Raw genomic sequence first — 15,443 nt, forward strand, 5'->3', positions numbered from 1 at the left:
ATTTCCGGAGTCCCCCAATAAGGCGTGCCTCATAATCAGATCGTGGTTTTGGCACGTAAAACCCCATAATTTTTAACACTCGCTTCAAACGACCAACAGACCTACGTCAGTGAACAAGCATCATTCTGTTGACACTCTTCAATAGGTCAGTTCACTTTATAAAAAAAATAGAGCAACATGTCATTTCCAAAATGGCACTGTTCGAAATGTCAGCTGTTACACTGTGCATGTACGAACGTGCGAACGGACGTATAGCCGAATCCTCTAGCGGGGTCGGCTATGCTTCTCTTTCAGAGCAAGCACAACCAAAAGCACAAGAAAAAAAAAAAACATTAATGATGACTGCGGACAGTCAAACGCCACGCACATTTGCGAAGTTTAGCGCATGAGTAAGGAAGGGCACGTAAGAGAGTGAAATGAAGGCAATAGATACACGCAATTTTATAAAAAAGCATGAAAGTGCACAGAAGTGTCTGAAAACGCACACATAAGTTATATGAACATTTGAACCACGTGCGCAACGTTCTTTTGCAAAGATTTGGTATAGCGCAATCTTGGCGTTGGACTAGAGGCACAGAAAGTAAGGCATGAACACGAATATCGCATTCTGGAGTCACAAAAGTAACTCGCTTAACGCGGGCAGCTTGATGTTCTCCTTGCAAACAAGAGCCATTAACAAGATAAAATAAAAAAATCCGTTTCCAGGCGTAGTATACTCTTCTTACATATGAGTTTACATCGCTTTCCGCATCAATGTTGCTCACTTTTTTTTTCTTTCTTTCTGTTTTTTTTTTCCTGCTGCTCAACGCTAATGCTCAAAGCGGTTCGATGAATGCAACATAACTTACGCAGATGCTAACAGTCAGCATTCACTTTAGCAGCCATACGTTGTAAGCACTTTTGCTTGTGCTTATTTGATGATGTCATGAAATGCCTTCCATTAGTGCCATCCGCACGTTAAACCACCAGAATAATGTGTCTGAAGCGCTGCAGTGCTTATACTAGTGCCACCTTGTAAATGCAGTTCTAGCAAAGAAGAGAATTTTTTTTTCTGTTTGTCTGCCTGTGATATGTTCAACGTATACCATCGAGCTGGCTTGTATGGTATATGTATGGTACAGCACTGGGGCCTCGCAGACCCAGAGTGCCGCCGTTACACGGAATGAGAGCGATACCCTGCAGCTCGAGTCGCATTATTAATGCGACGCGCAATCTCGCCCTGATCACGGTGCACCGTATAAGACCACATAAATGCATGCGTCCACGCGCAGTGTTGCATCACCAGTGCCGCTCTAGCCAAACGCGTGGCGTTGTAGCCGATACGGCTAACCAATCATTCCAGAAAAAGCATGTTTTGCTGCGAGAAGTCCGAACGCGCGCACACGTTTCCTAGCTCACTATACGAGTATGAAGCAAATATAACATGCAGATATAGGCGTGGATTCTGATGGATCTTGCTTCACTTGCTGGCGCTCGAGAATGTTGCCGCTCGCTAATTATGTCTAGCAGCGAAGTCAGTTTGGTGGGGGCACATGCGACACGTGAACAGCATAGGGCAGTAGCAATCACAACCGTTGTCGTCATTGTTCTCTCTCTCTCTCTTGCTGCCACCCTTACTAAGTCAGCCTTTACTGTTAATTGTTCTCAATTGTTATTTTATTCATGCATCTACTATCAATAGATATGTTGTTTTATTATTTTTCACTCAGGACGTTATTCGCAAAATGAACAATTAATGCTTGATTCTGACGCAGGCGGTCAAGCTTGATGACACCGATCTGTACAAAACATCCTGTATGTTCACGCACGAAAGCCAAAGGAGAGGGGATTGGAGTGAATGTTTTTATTTTCGCGCGCGTGATGCCCGCACAGCAGGGAGTTGCGGAACCGAAATGTGCCGTTCTCACTTATCTAAAGTCTCGACTGAAACCATATTCCCATACTGCTTTCCCCTTAATGGCTCCCCCTTAGCAACTTTCGCTTCGCCGTTCGGGCGCATGTTTCTCGACACCCGATCCGCTTCGGTGAATCCTGATACGGGCACATTCCGATGTCGGCCCGCTGAATGTTTTGGCAGCATGGAATCGCGTCGCTCCGGTCAAATTCCGTTCTGCACAAACAAACGTGCCACAGGTACATCGGGATCCTCGGTTACCCCTTCGCAAAGTGACAAAACCTAGACCCAAAGCTGCACGCACGCCACAACCGGGCGATGACGTGAGTGGCCGTCTATTCCGCCAGTGGTGGCGCGGGCGTCGCCGCGTCGCTCGTTGTATACATTAGCGAGTGGGCGGCGAGAGGGCGCGCTTTGCCCTCCCGCGCTGCGCTGCGGCAAGCCCTGTCCCGTACGCACGCCGGACTGGTTGGCTTCTTCTCTTTAGCTTTGCTCGCTTGACGATTGCGACGGGAAATCCGGCCGTTCCGCAACGGTTGGCAACTATGCGCCCTGTGCCACCCCCCCACTTTCCTTTCCACCTCGTCCGTACTACCTCACGAAAACAGTGCAGCGCTTCTCAGTCTGTGGTGCGGCCTGTACATTATCGTGGGAGCTGGAACTCGCTCGCAGCTGACCTGCCGTGTACAAACCTTTTTTTTTTCTTCGCAAAATGAGCGGTCGTCATAGGAAGGTGTCGTGGTTATCACTCCTTTTGCTATCATATGTAAAGTTGCTCATCCTCACGAACCGCTTTTGCGTACGAACTTAGACGAGAGAGAGGGGGGGTGAGGAAAAGTGATAAGGGAAATGTAGGGAGCTCAATCAGGCTGGGTCCGCTTGGCTGTCCTTCATTGGGGAAGGAAAGAAGGGAGACAGAAAACGAAAGATTGCCATGCAATCAACGCGTAAGAGCGTCCTGAAACGATACATTTTACCAGTCTTTCCAACGGAGCTTAACTGCGAGCAGCTCTGTGAATTCGTCCTCTGAGTGGATGGCGACAGGTCCAGGCTTGCGCAGCGTTGCACTGTTTTTGTGGGAATACTCGCGCGTTGCACGAGCAGTGTTTGTCCCGAGACACCCGATCTCGCACCGAATATGACGTGGGGGTGGACGAGGGAAGGGAGTAGGGGCGGATGCCCTCGTGACGTCAGGCGGCTCAGCGTACATGAACGCTGTCTGTGCTTTGAATGGGATTTCCAGCGGACGCGTCGTCTCATCCGCAGCTGAATCGGCGAGGTTGCTTTCAACGGCCTTTCCCAGAAACGAAGCATGAAGCGAGTCTGTCTTTGCCTTCCGGTTACGCGAACATTCATTCATGTGGCGGCTTTCGGCAAATTCTTTTTTTTACACATTTTCATTAAGCGGAACTCTCGCTGTTTAGTCATTCATTCGCTGTTTTCTTTTATGCGTTAGATACTTTCTTTTTTAACATTTCTGCAAACTCGTTTGAGCGTAGCGTTTTGTCTTGCGCTGACATCCCGGATGCTAGTTCTGTTGCAGTGTCACGGTTGTGAAAATAACGGAAAGACTGTGCACGTATTGCGCAAGCGTGTTATTGTCATGCCCCCTCAAAGAAAGAAGAGTTCTGGTTCGCGCATAGAAATAGGGCAATTCGTTTTTTTTTTTTTAGCAACACTCCTAACCATCTGCGATTGTAATGTATTTTCGCAACACAGTTCGTCACGGCGTTGCTTTCGCCTTCAACGCAGCCAATCACAACTCGCTACTTTCGGAAGTTCCTGTGCCATTGTGTCGTGCTTGCTCACTTATTCCTTTGGTTCTCTCTCCCTCCCGTCGTGAATGTCACTCTTGGGAAGACGAGAGTTCCTGTGTGTGAACGTGTTTAATTCGGTAAGAATTAAAAGGCGCAAATTAACGTCGCTGGAAGACGCACACACCGTTACAGAGCGAGCATGTGTATCGTGCCCTCGTCAGGTAACGCCCGCCGCGGTGATTCTGTGTCCGTGGAGTTCTGTTGCCGTGCGCGAAATCGCAAGTTAGTATTCTGATCGCATAGGCCGCACCTCTGTTCGCACAGCATGTGATTAAAAACAAAAACAGCAAGCTATTTTACTGATATCTGGGAACACGTTTAGGAGCCCCAGTCAGTAAAATTTAGAGAACAACTCCGCTTCTCAGCGACGTCCCATAGCAGCCCACAATGCTGGTTTAGTGCGTTGAACGACATATTCTTATCATGGAGGCGTCTCTTGCAGACAGGTAGAAAATCAGCGCATGTGTTAACGGTAAAATGCGAATTCAGGCTATTCTATTTGGGATTAATAGGAAAAACTCGACTTTCCCAACGCCAACGAGCTGGCGCACGGCCACGCGCGAGGACTCACGCACCGCAGCGATCGTGGCGAGCGAAGCGGCGGGGAGGGAGGGGAGCACCGAGACCCGCTGCTCACCTTCAACGAAATAACAACGCACTATCAGCTGTCGAGGAGGACCTTCCCGGTCACCCACGCTAAACTTACTACAGTGAGTCATCGATATTCAGAATGCTTCAGGCAGGGTCGTTCCCCTCGAGAGGCAGACTGAGCCTTTATTCACCAGAGGTAGAGCCGCAATGTCCGGATTGTGGCGAATCATACTGCTCGCTTGCGCACATGCTCTGGCAATGCTCCGCGTTAAGAGGCACCGTGTTCAGTAAAGAAGGCTGGGTGGACGCCCTGCGAAGCGACGACCCCCAGACCCAGCTCCGGGCAGTCCAGAGGGCTCACGAAAGGGCGGAGGCTCACGAGCTTCCCGTCCCAACGTGGGTGCGCCCCGCGACCCCTGCCGACCACTAAACCAAGAGTGGGTGGGGAGGGGTCCCTCAGGACTCAATAAAGTTATTTCTTCCTTCCTTCCATCCGAGCAGGTTATGGTATTGTGTGATATGGAGTCTATCGGAGTAACAGCTTGCGTACCAATCGGAAACAGCAGTAGAGAATTAGGCAGAAGGGTGACATTAAGAAATTATCTGGCATGGGTGGGTTAGACTCAGGCAAGACAGGTGGTAACTCGAGGTGCCTCAAAAAAGGCAATTGTCCTGCTGCAGCGCGCTTGATTAGAGATGCCGATGATGGCGTCCTGCAGAAAAGTGGGTTGGAGGTTTAGGCGAAGAGAACGGACAAAGTCCACGTGATAAAACGAATTTCACCACAGACCGTTCGCATAGTGATTAGGGTTCAATCGCTGTTCTTCTTGCAGGTAAACGATATCCGGGGCTTCGGTATACATATGCAAAAGCATACATATGACGCAAATAAAAGAAACGCTTTGTCTTTCAATTAGCTAACGAAACCGGCGTTTCCTTCGCACGGGTGCTCTTTCCCGTCTTCCAAAGGTTGTCGCCAAGGCACCGCGAAGCTGAAGAATTAAGTTGCTTTTTTTTCTTCTTCTTCGCACGGACGTATCTCTAGCGCATGCTCGCTCCAGTATTGGCAATTACCGATTCTGACTCGAGGGTGTAAAATGCCTTCCGCCGTTGCACGCGCGGCTCGCTGTTGTTCGTGTTTCTCTCCGAGGCTCGTTGGAAGTTTCCGATAATGATTGCAGTGCTGAAACGCTAAATGGCAGGGTGCGCTCCCCGACACGCGCGCGAAATCATCGCTCGATAATTCCGTTGCAAGACACTCGTGGTGGCTCGTTAGTCGATGGATACCCCGGGCCTTGTGTCCGGAATTTCATTATCCTGGCCGAAGAGCAACACGAAAACGAAGGTCTTTTTTTTTTTTTTTTTTTTTTGCGAAATCCCGAGCTGCGCCTCGCGCGCCGCTGTCAGGCCCGGAAATTGTCTTCATTCTGAATCCTTATTTCTTGTTCTGAGAGAATGATCCTCGCTGACGACGCGAGGAGTTGGCTCATGGTGCACGTGTGATTGTGCTATTATTCGTGTAATATCGCTGTACGTTATTGCGTGCTCGTTCTGCCCAATTTTCTTTCTAATTCTCGCCATTTGGTAAATCGCAATCCGGTCTAGGCAACGAAAGGCAAGGGTGGGAGATCTTCGCACAGAGGTTACGTTTTAAAGGGAGGAAAAATAAATGCTAATTTAAACGCGCTTTTCTTTTATGGCACATCTGTTGCCTAATGCCGCAATTTAGTTGGCAATAGGGAACACGCGAACAGTATATATGTGACACGCAGATAATTCATATCTCTCGCCTTCTGGCACTTGTGAGCCGCTTGCCTTCTCAAGACCGCCGTAACCAAATCACACCAAGGTTGTCTGTAGACTGTGGGAACGTATCTTTTTTAAAGAGAAGTTGCCTATTCTCCCCATTTGCGGGTGCTAGTTGCCGATTATGCAACCCATTATACGACTGGACGTCTGTTGTAATGGACAACTTGGGCTCTTTGGGCATGTGCAATTGCGCATGTGGAGCAGGGTATGCGAAAACATTCTTGCCCGATTCCGGAAAATTGGTACGCACCTCTGATTTTGTGCCCAAACAGACAAGTAGCACAAGACGTGGAAAACAGAAGCAGCGGAACGCGAACGAGGAAATTAAATAAACAAAATGGAACCAGTGCGTGCTTCGAGCAGGGATCGTTGAGCTGCAGAAAAGTAAAATAGAAAAGTGAAGAGAATGCATTTCAGTGAACACCAAAGAAAGCTTTCCATATCACCGATTCCCACATTTGCGTTGGATCCACAGAATTTTCTTCTTCTACATGGTTTGCGCATTATACGGCCCCAAAGTTTCGTTCGTATTTGTCAATCCGCTGGAAAATAGAAACTAGGCGCAGTTATCCCCGTCCCCAAAATTCTGGCTGCCATAAGAGCTGTTCAGGATGCACAAGCTTTCTTATATAGGATCTCCATTTCCTATCCGACGAGTCCAATCTGTCACCAGCAGCTGCCGTTCATAATTATGAGTCCTCATTTCAATGTCCTTGCTAGATGTTGTGCTGGCTTGTTGCTTCCGTTTTCTTCACGTTCCCGTCAAATTCAGCGTTTCAATCTCCGTGGCCCCAAGGCTGGGCTTTCAAACTTCGGCACATTTCTGGCTCACACGGCGTCTGCCTCAGTAGCTACGCGGCAACGCTATGCGTATTTGTAGCGTTTTGCAATCTGCCATTGTTTATTCAGCGACTTGCATTCTGCAAGCAAAGACTCAGTGAGCCTCAAAACAACATGCACACTTATGCGAGAAATGAGCGCGCCGAGTTTTCTTGCGCTTGTTGTCTCGCAAAAGGACCCATGCGTAGCCGAATCGCGAGGGCCGAGCTCTCGTTGTTATTCGCGCGCCTGCCGATAAGAATGAAGCGCGAACACACGCGCACGCCAGAGAGATTTCGGCAGTTTCGTAAACAAACTTACGGTGTTCTTACTTTTCGGTCGTTTTCCCAGCAGACGCCTGGAATTCTGCGACGTGATTAAAAAAAAAAAAAAAGAAATAACGACACAATGGAAACACACTTGCCTGTATCTGCCATTGTTCTTTTAATTATTTTTACTACGTTTTTTTTATTATAATAATTTTGTTATATGACCCGCCGTGGTTGCTCAGTGACTATGGTGTTGGGCTGCTGAGCACGAGGTCGCGGGATCGAATCCTGGTCACGGCGGCCGCATTTCGATGGGGGCGAAATGCGAAAACACCCGTGTACTCAGATTTAGGTGCACGTTAAAGAACCCCGGGTGGTCGAAATTTGTGGAGTCCTCCACTACGGCGTGCCGCATAATCAGAAAGTGGTTTTGGCACGTAAAACCCCGTAATTTAATTTTTTATTTTGTTATCTGTTCCCACATCAAGGCAACAGAAAAGCCTTTGTCTTTAACACTGTCCACCTAGGCAGGTTGTACTTGCATGCAGTGTGAACTAGAAAAACAAATTTAGTTGCCATAAGGTCTCAATTCATAAGCATCGTATTCTTGTATTTGCAACTGGTCAAAATTAATCTAGGCACAACCACTGCGGCTATCTATGGGGAACTAGACCTAGAAACATATGACCCTGGTGCAGCCTTCTAGACTTTACCTACTACCACAGCTTATTTAGAAAATCCGCACGTGTGATGTTATGCGTCCACCAGCGGTTAGGTCGTACGTCTTCATCAAGTACCTAAGATGCGGTAGACAAGCTTTATTTTATTTAATCCACCCCCATTCGAATACAATGACCGCTGCTGGAGTTTCAAACCCGCAACGTTGCATACTCTCCAGCAGAATTCTATAGCCGCTGGGCCAGTGCGGCGGATCCTCTTCCAACTTTCAACAAAACCTTCTACAAAAGCTTTCGTCTTTCTTTCTTTCTTCTTTTTTTTTTTTTTGGGGGGGGGGCTTCGTTTTGTATAAACCTCTACCACAACTTCAGATGCGTACAAAAGCCATCTTCGCCTAAAAAAGCCATGGGTCTTGTGAGAAAATCCCGGGTTTGAACCCCGGCTTGCTGTTTAGGGCCACACCTGCACCTATCTCCGCTTTATTCTTCTAGATTTGTGCTGTGGCTGCCACTTGCCTGAGAAGGCATCGCTCGCGGATAGATTGGTAGTATAGTATAATATATTGTGCGTGATGCTACACGATCTCCGTGTAACACGCCAGGTTTCCGGCATACTCGACTGCACCGCGTGGACTAATCCCTCTGACTACGTATTCCATCTGGACTTTCCCGAATTGAGACAACTGTTCTCTGCCGCCTGGGGCTTGTAGTGTCTTTTACGAATACATTGGCTTGCCGCATCGGAATGGCTGACAGTGCTGCCTGTCCGGTGCAGGGTTGCAAACTGGATATCTATCTTCCGGTTAACCTCCCTGCCTTTCGTATCTCATTTAGCTCTCTCTCTCTCTAGTATAAAACACGTTAACATTTGTCAACTAATTATTAACCAGAAAAGAAGGACAGTTCTGTTTTTATCCACGGTTTCATATTTCGTATCCGCAACCTAACTTCTCTCATAAGACATAAAGGAAATAAGACGGCGAGAAGACGCCTCCATTCCTTGCACCCCTCTCTGCGAGTATTGCCAAGGCCACCGTGTTTACATAAGTCCGCACGAAAACCCTGCTTGCTTTGTGTAGACATTGTTAGCGCTCCTTTTTCATCACTCCCAGCGCATGCGCCATAGCATTGGCAGTGCATATTCGACACGTAACGATTCAACACAGCTACTCAACCCTACTTGCAAACTTCTTAGGTTTTAATCCCCCCTCCCCCCCCCTTTATTTTTCTTTTGCAAAAGAAATGTGTTTTTTTCTTTCCTCTGACACTATATTGTGACTAAGCGCTCAAAACATCTTTATTTTATTTCATAAATGAGACGATATTTCTCTTCTAGATTTCTTCCAGCTGTTCTTCTTCCTTTTCCTTTCTTTCTTTTCGAAGGGCCTTTATCGCCGGTATCGGCCATTCCTTGCCGCGGTGAAACGACCGGCAGAAAATGGAACAGTTCTTCGAAAGTGCGGTCACTTTCAGAGAGAATCGTTGCAGCCCCGCTGTGGCACCGAGGTGGGGCCTGGCTCTTTATGGCAACAGCTTAAAGAGCTGGCACGGCGCGCGGAAATCGGGTGTTAAAAAGAGTGGAACCTACGGCGCCTGGGCGCACCGGTCGCGTGATCGTGGCGGCGTCTTTCACGCGTTCGCGCATCGCACCGCGGCAGATGCGGGCCGTCTTCTCAAAAGGTGCGCCGTGTGAGTACACGCCCCCCTCCCTTCGAAACAACGGCGCGCGGTATCCCTCGTTTCTTCAGAGCGGGGACGGACGCGCGCGCGACTCATCGACCGGCGTGCCGCACTGTCTTTAAAGATGAAGCAGTCTACGGGAGGGGAGGAGACGGCAGACCGGAAGCCACAGTTTCCATCTGCGGTCGGCGGGAAGTGCCGCGCGTTTAACGAGGATTCCGCGTACAGCGGCGGAATATGGTGCGTGCATGTGCTCGAGCATTGCGCGAAAGTGGGCAGGACAGGCCTCCTTTCTCCGCGCCACCCCCGCCCCCATCCTTGGGCGGACTCCCTCCGTCGACAATTCCCTCGCCTCCTCTCCGGTTATAACCGGCTGTGCGCAACTGACTTAGTTTCCGGAAGTGAGGAAGAAATGAGAGCGTCGAAGAACAGAGGATCAACAGATGGTCTGGTGCGAAGGGAGGGCGGCGGGAGTGGTGGTGCGTACGGGACCTTTCTTTCTTTTCTTTTCCTTCTCTTCCACAAACACGGTTTTCCAGCCGTTTATGGAGGAAAAAAAAACAGAGCGGGCTTCGAAGGCCAGTCGCGGCTTCATTTCCTGTTGCCGCCTCGCCCTCGGTCACACCCGTAGCGCGGTTGCGTTGCTTGTCTCTGCCGAGAGCGGATACGTGTGTCTGTGTGTGAATGGCCCGCTTTCGACGCTCACATACTGGCCACCCAGCCTCATCTTCCTTTTTTTTGTTTTCTGTCCTCGTCCGCTGGCGCCGTTTCGCAGAATCTGCGAAGTCCCCGAGCGAACTGCCGACACTGAGACGGTGAAGACAGGGCCCTCTCATCGCGGCTGGCACCGCCCCGCCCCTCACCGAATCCTCCTTAGGTTTTCTTTCTCGTTCGCCAAGACGAAGACTCATTTTTCTTGTTCCAATCGGATCCGCGGCACGCCGCTAACACGCCGTTCCTGCGGCGAGCGTGTTGCCGCGTCTCTAGCACGCGTTATTCTTTTTCTTTCTTTTTTTTCGACACTCGAGTTAGACCTCTAGCTATTTATTGGAAGAGCCGATGAGACAGGGTCTCACCGCTCCTCTTTTACCGGTAACGCGCTCACCTCCTCGGTCCACGGTTTGGCGCCTTCTTCGCTGGAAATGGCCAAAGTGCAAACGAGGTCATCCGCGAAAGGCAGCTCGTTACCATCGTGACAGTAACGAGGATAGAGCACCGATAGCCAGAGAACACACCTAGAGTACTGGCCATTGCGCTGCTTCTTTCCTAGAAAAGGAGAAGCGATGCTGTGCAGAGAAAGCGCTTCGTTTCGTGACCGTGCGTGGTGCGTCATTAGGAATGTGTAGGATCGCAGCGGGATGCGTGGAGCGCATGGTAGTGGAAATCCAATTCCTAGACGCCCGAGCGCGTTTGTCTTCCCTTTTAAAGCTGGGGCTTTACCGTCGCTAGGGTTTTGCGAACCCTCCCTTCTTCATTCCGGAACACAGTAGCGCGTGAAACATTATGTTCATGTAGGCTGCTAGATAAGCACTTTCGCACTGCTCGGTAAAAGAATTAGAAAAGTGGTTCGTAACGCTCGCTTCAGACCGGTGACTTCCTCACGCTTTAATGCACCGTGTGCTGCGTGCAAGCCCTCGAGAAGGATCGGTTGTAACAATGCACTGAAACTCGCCGCTCGCACGAACTTTCTTTTTTTCATAGCAGAGCTTTTCACCTCCGTTCTACGATTGATTAGGTGATCCTTCTCAGATGCCAGTTGTCATATCGCAACTTCGTTTCTATAATGTCGGTCAGGTGTCAACATTGGTCACAGTTTAATTACAACGCGTGCTTCGTTTCACTAAATCTAGGAGTGAACGAGGGGTGTGTGCGAAAGAGGCACAGAGGTGAAAATGGCCTTTGAGCGGGGAAAAAAAAGCGAGAGGGAAGGAATAGTAAAACAGAAGCTTCGTTTCCATGGCAACCCCCGAGGTCGCAGCGACGGCGTAAATTGCCTCACCGCCAGCGAGCACACGCGTCATTGAAGCCCGTGCTCCTCCGGCCGCATCGCGGTTATCGTCCTCCGCACGCTCTCTTGCGCGCGAGCCTTTCTCTGGATGCTGCTTGTGCTGTTGTTGCTGCAGCAGCTCGTCACTTCGGGAAGCCCGTTGCCGTTGATCCGGGATTTCTCGCCCACCACATTGCTGGCCCGTCGTTTCCATCTGAGCGCTGGCGGCGGCTTCCAAGTTGTGGGAGGCCTTGATGCGCCCCGTATGCGCCACCGCCACCCAAGCAGGGCGCGAGGGGAAGGGCAGGTCATCCCTCAATTGAGCCTCCTGCCCACTTCACTCGTGCATCGCACCGGGCCCAGATGGCCGCCGCTCTCGCAAGCGTCTTGACGGCGACCGAAAGCAGTTGGTTGGTTCGCCGCTTCCATGAAGCTCGTCGCTCGCTTCCTTTTCTTTTCGGCGAGCTTCTTTCCAGCAAGTCCTTGGGCCACTTTTGAGCGAGCAGGCCTAGGCATGCCTCGTGGCTGAATTGCGCGGACGGGCACTGAAATCTCGCCAGATTCGCAGTCTCGCGCTACCGCCGTACGACGTCCTCTTGTTGCTCTTCGCGGGAGGACGAAGAAGACGCGTCTGGCGCTTAGAGACAAATGCCCCTTCCCCCCCCCCCCCCCCCCCCCCCCTCCGTCGTTTCTTGCACCATCCTCATGCCGCCTCGTACGCATGACTCAATCGTGCGTCGAGAGTGCGAGCGGAGGAGGAGTGGCACATACGAGTACGAAAACAGGGTGATGCCATTGTGGGAGGCAATCGTCGCAGCGTGAACCCCTTTCGGGCCGGCGACCTCTGAATGAGACGGATCACTTCCTTTCAACGAATAGTTAAGCTACATGTGTGTATGTACGGCCTAGGAGGAGGGCATTCACAATAGGTAGCCAAGTGCGATGCACAGACATCGCTTGAGGCCCGAAGTTGGCTTAACATTTTTACCATTTTCACTTGTCCTTAACACTGCGTATGCATAGACAGCTTCAATATGTATACCGCCATAGCGGTTTCTCTTTCGCGTTCAATATTTCAATATCGCGCTGACGTACGATCTAAACCAACTTGAGCAGCCGTTTCCTGCAGTTTCTTCCTATTTGACTGGCGTAGGTCGACTACGGGTTTCTCGACACTATGAGATAAGTTTAAGTCTGTAGCCGTCATTACAAAGTTCAGCTTCAAGGCTCGGTTCATGCGCCGTAGTATATGATTCGTTAAAGCTGGACGACGCCTATATCACAAGACGCGGAGAGCACCCCGCCAACAAACATAATTGATGACTGGTTTACACGTATGTTATTGTTTTTTCATATCACTGATAGCCTATTAAAATCTCACATTTTCTTTGTTCCGTGGTGTTATTCAGTTTTATTTATGAAATCGTTGCAATGAAAGTGCATTTTTCATCACTGAACGGCCATCCTCGTTCTTTGTCCACGCAGTGCCCGTGCCTGAAGAGCCACCCCGTGGTGATGCCGCGTTCGTTTCCGGAAGAAGTGCACCAGCTGCGCTGCCAGGAGGGCCCCGAGGCCGGCACGGTCTCCAGTCTGAAGCTGCACGTTGGCAAACTGTTCCGGTCGACGTCTGCGGCGACCGCCAACGGCGCCGCGCCGCCCAGTCCCTCGCCGCCATCCAGTCAGACGTCCATACCTCCCTGGAACCCGGCCAGGCGCATTGTCACCTTCGTCTGTCTCGTGTCGCTCATCTGCACCGCCATCATCGTCGCTGTCGTGGTCGCGGCCGTCCTGCTGTCGCGCCACATCGCGCACCCGTCGCGGCAGCAGCACCGTTACCGGCGGCTCATGTCCGACGTGGCCGTGGACGTGGTGCCCAAGCCGCAGGACCTGGTCGACCGGACCAACACCATCGTCGTGCACCGCAAGAACCCGACCGCGTGGCAGTCCCAGTCGCGCCAGCTGCGCTCGCTGCTGGACAGCTACGCCGTCGAAGGCGGCTCCCGCTGTGAGCCGGGCAGCCGCTGCCCCTTCCCCGTGGGCTTGGTCAGCGACAACTGCAGCGAGGCGGACTTCTTCGGCTACCGGGAAGGCGCCCCGTGCGTGGCACTCGTGTTCCGGCGGGCGCCGGACTGGACGCCGCAGCCCCTGGCGCCCTCGGACCTCGCGTCTCCCGCGGTGCCGGACGAAGTGCGCGAGGGCTACGACCCGGGTCTGCTGTACGTCACCTGCAAGAGCGAGCACATCAGCAGGGACATCGACATCCGTTACTCGCCCTACCACGGGTTTCCGCTTCGCTTCTTCCCGGCCGCCCGGCATCCGCCGATGCTGATGCTGCACTTTCCCAACCCGCCGCTTCGCACCGAGATCTGGGTCACTTGCCGCTTCTGGGCCAAAAACCTCGACCAGTCCAGCAATGGGAAGGTAACCTTCAAGCTGCTCGTCATGTGAGCTTCGGAGACGACTAGTGCGACACGGTCAGGACCCATGCAAGACGGAGCCGTTGACCTTGTCCTTGGAGCGACCGCCTCTCCTCCAGTCCTCAGAAAACCAGTGAATTCGCCGCTGACGTCGGCAGTGAGCAGTTTTAAACCTCTTGGTGCTCGTATGTGCACAAGCAGTGATCCTGCCGGAACAGCATGCGCGTCAGCATAAGAGTGTGATACTGCTCAAAGTAGCTGGTAGTCCTTGGTGCGCCTATATAAGTAGCGAGCATATCGCTGTGGTCTCGGTTGCGTAGCCACTGTGGACAGTTACACTCAAGTGCCGGCACCCTCGCATAACTCTCGTCATCATTGGACTCCATCAGTGAAAGATCGCCTGTGTTTTGTGCTTGTCATCGTCACGCGCTGCTTGCCATTTATGAGACTAGAAACGTGCTTCCTTGTGAACAAAACTGAATGTGCGCATGAATATGTCGCAGTGTGTACGGAGTGCAAGAACATCCCGTGTGTGGCCGAACTTAGAAAGCACTAAATGGCACCTGACTGCGAAGCAGCGACTGCCCATTTACCGTGTTATCGTCCTTGCATGACAGTGACGTTTCTTTCTTACTTTTATTTATTATTTTTGCTTTCTGTCTCCAAGGTTGCTGCTTGTACAAATGGAATAGGAACCAGACGCAGCTCCCGATAAAAAAAAATTTGAAGAACCATGGCACCTATTCAAAACAATGCCATTCGCCCAAAACTACCGACGTGGCTAATTTTTTTTTTCGTTCATTACGACAACCTTCACGCTGATCTACAGCGAGCTAGAGTAGTTGTACCCTGAAACCCTTGCGCATTTGTTCGAGGCCCTAATGTTTCTCTATTAATTTATTATAAACATTGATTTGTTAATTGTAAGTTATAATTGTATATTGTGCGGCGTGATGCAGTGTAAATATGTATTCTGAGCGTTCATAAGCCTTCAGGCTTAGCTTGAGTGACCGAGTTCGTAGCCTTAACTGCACAATGCAGCAGAAACCACCCGTGGATGCACGGAACATGTATGTCTTGCGACATCCCAACACAGCGTTTTGATGTACTTCTGTGTTCGCTACCACTTCCATGACGTGTATTCGGTCCGCGAGAAGAAACCTTCTCGTGGCTGTAGGCCTGGGCCGAAGTATCTGCACGCTATTTTTGTATGAAAGCGTGGCTCATTGAACGCGCACAAAAATTCCCAATCGATTCTACTTCCGTCTTCACAGTTTAGCGCACCATTTTCTCGAAGCGTTTGAATTTCTTCACAGGACGCATTCGTCACTGTCGTGTGTCGTACAGCGTTCACTGCAAGTGATCCTCACTGCCTGTGCCTTTTTAGGGCTCGCCTAGTGAGTGGAAAAGTGAAAAGCTCGATGCGCTCTTTTCTGGTAGATATGTTTCTTAGTGATGTTACCAAACTACACGATGAAGCAGT

The 15,443-nt window shown here is 50.7% G+C and overlaps 1 protein-coding gene across 1 annotated transcript in view; it reads left to right on the forward strand.

Moving 5' to 3' along the window:
* LOC126535849 (uncharacterized) overlaps positions 1–15,231 on the forward strand; it is a 56,471-nt gene extending 41,240 nt beyond the window's left edge. Inside the window, exon 2 of the mRNA XM_050182683.3 lies at positions 13,029–15,231. Coding sequence (XP_050038640.1) covers positions 13,029–13,991 — 963 coding nt within the window. The 3' untranslated portion in view covers positions 13,992–15,231. The remainder of the gene's footprint in view (positions 1–13,028) is intronic.
* The last annotated feature ends 212 nt before the right edge of the window (positions 15,232–15,443 follow it).

Source organism: Dermacentor andersoni, chromosome 4 (assembly GCF_023375885.2).
Source record: "Dermacentor andersoni chromosome 4, qqDerAnde1_hic_scaffold, whole genome shotgun sequence".
Taxonomy (NCBI): Eukaryota; Metazoa; Arthropoda; class Arachnida; order Ixodida; family Ixodidae; genus Dermacentor; species Dermacentor andersoni.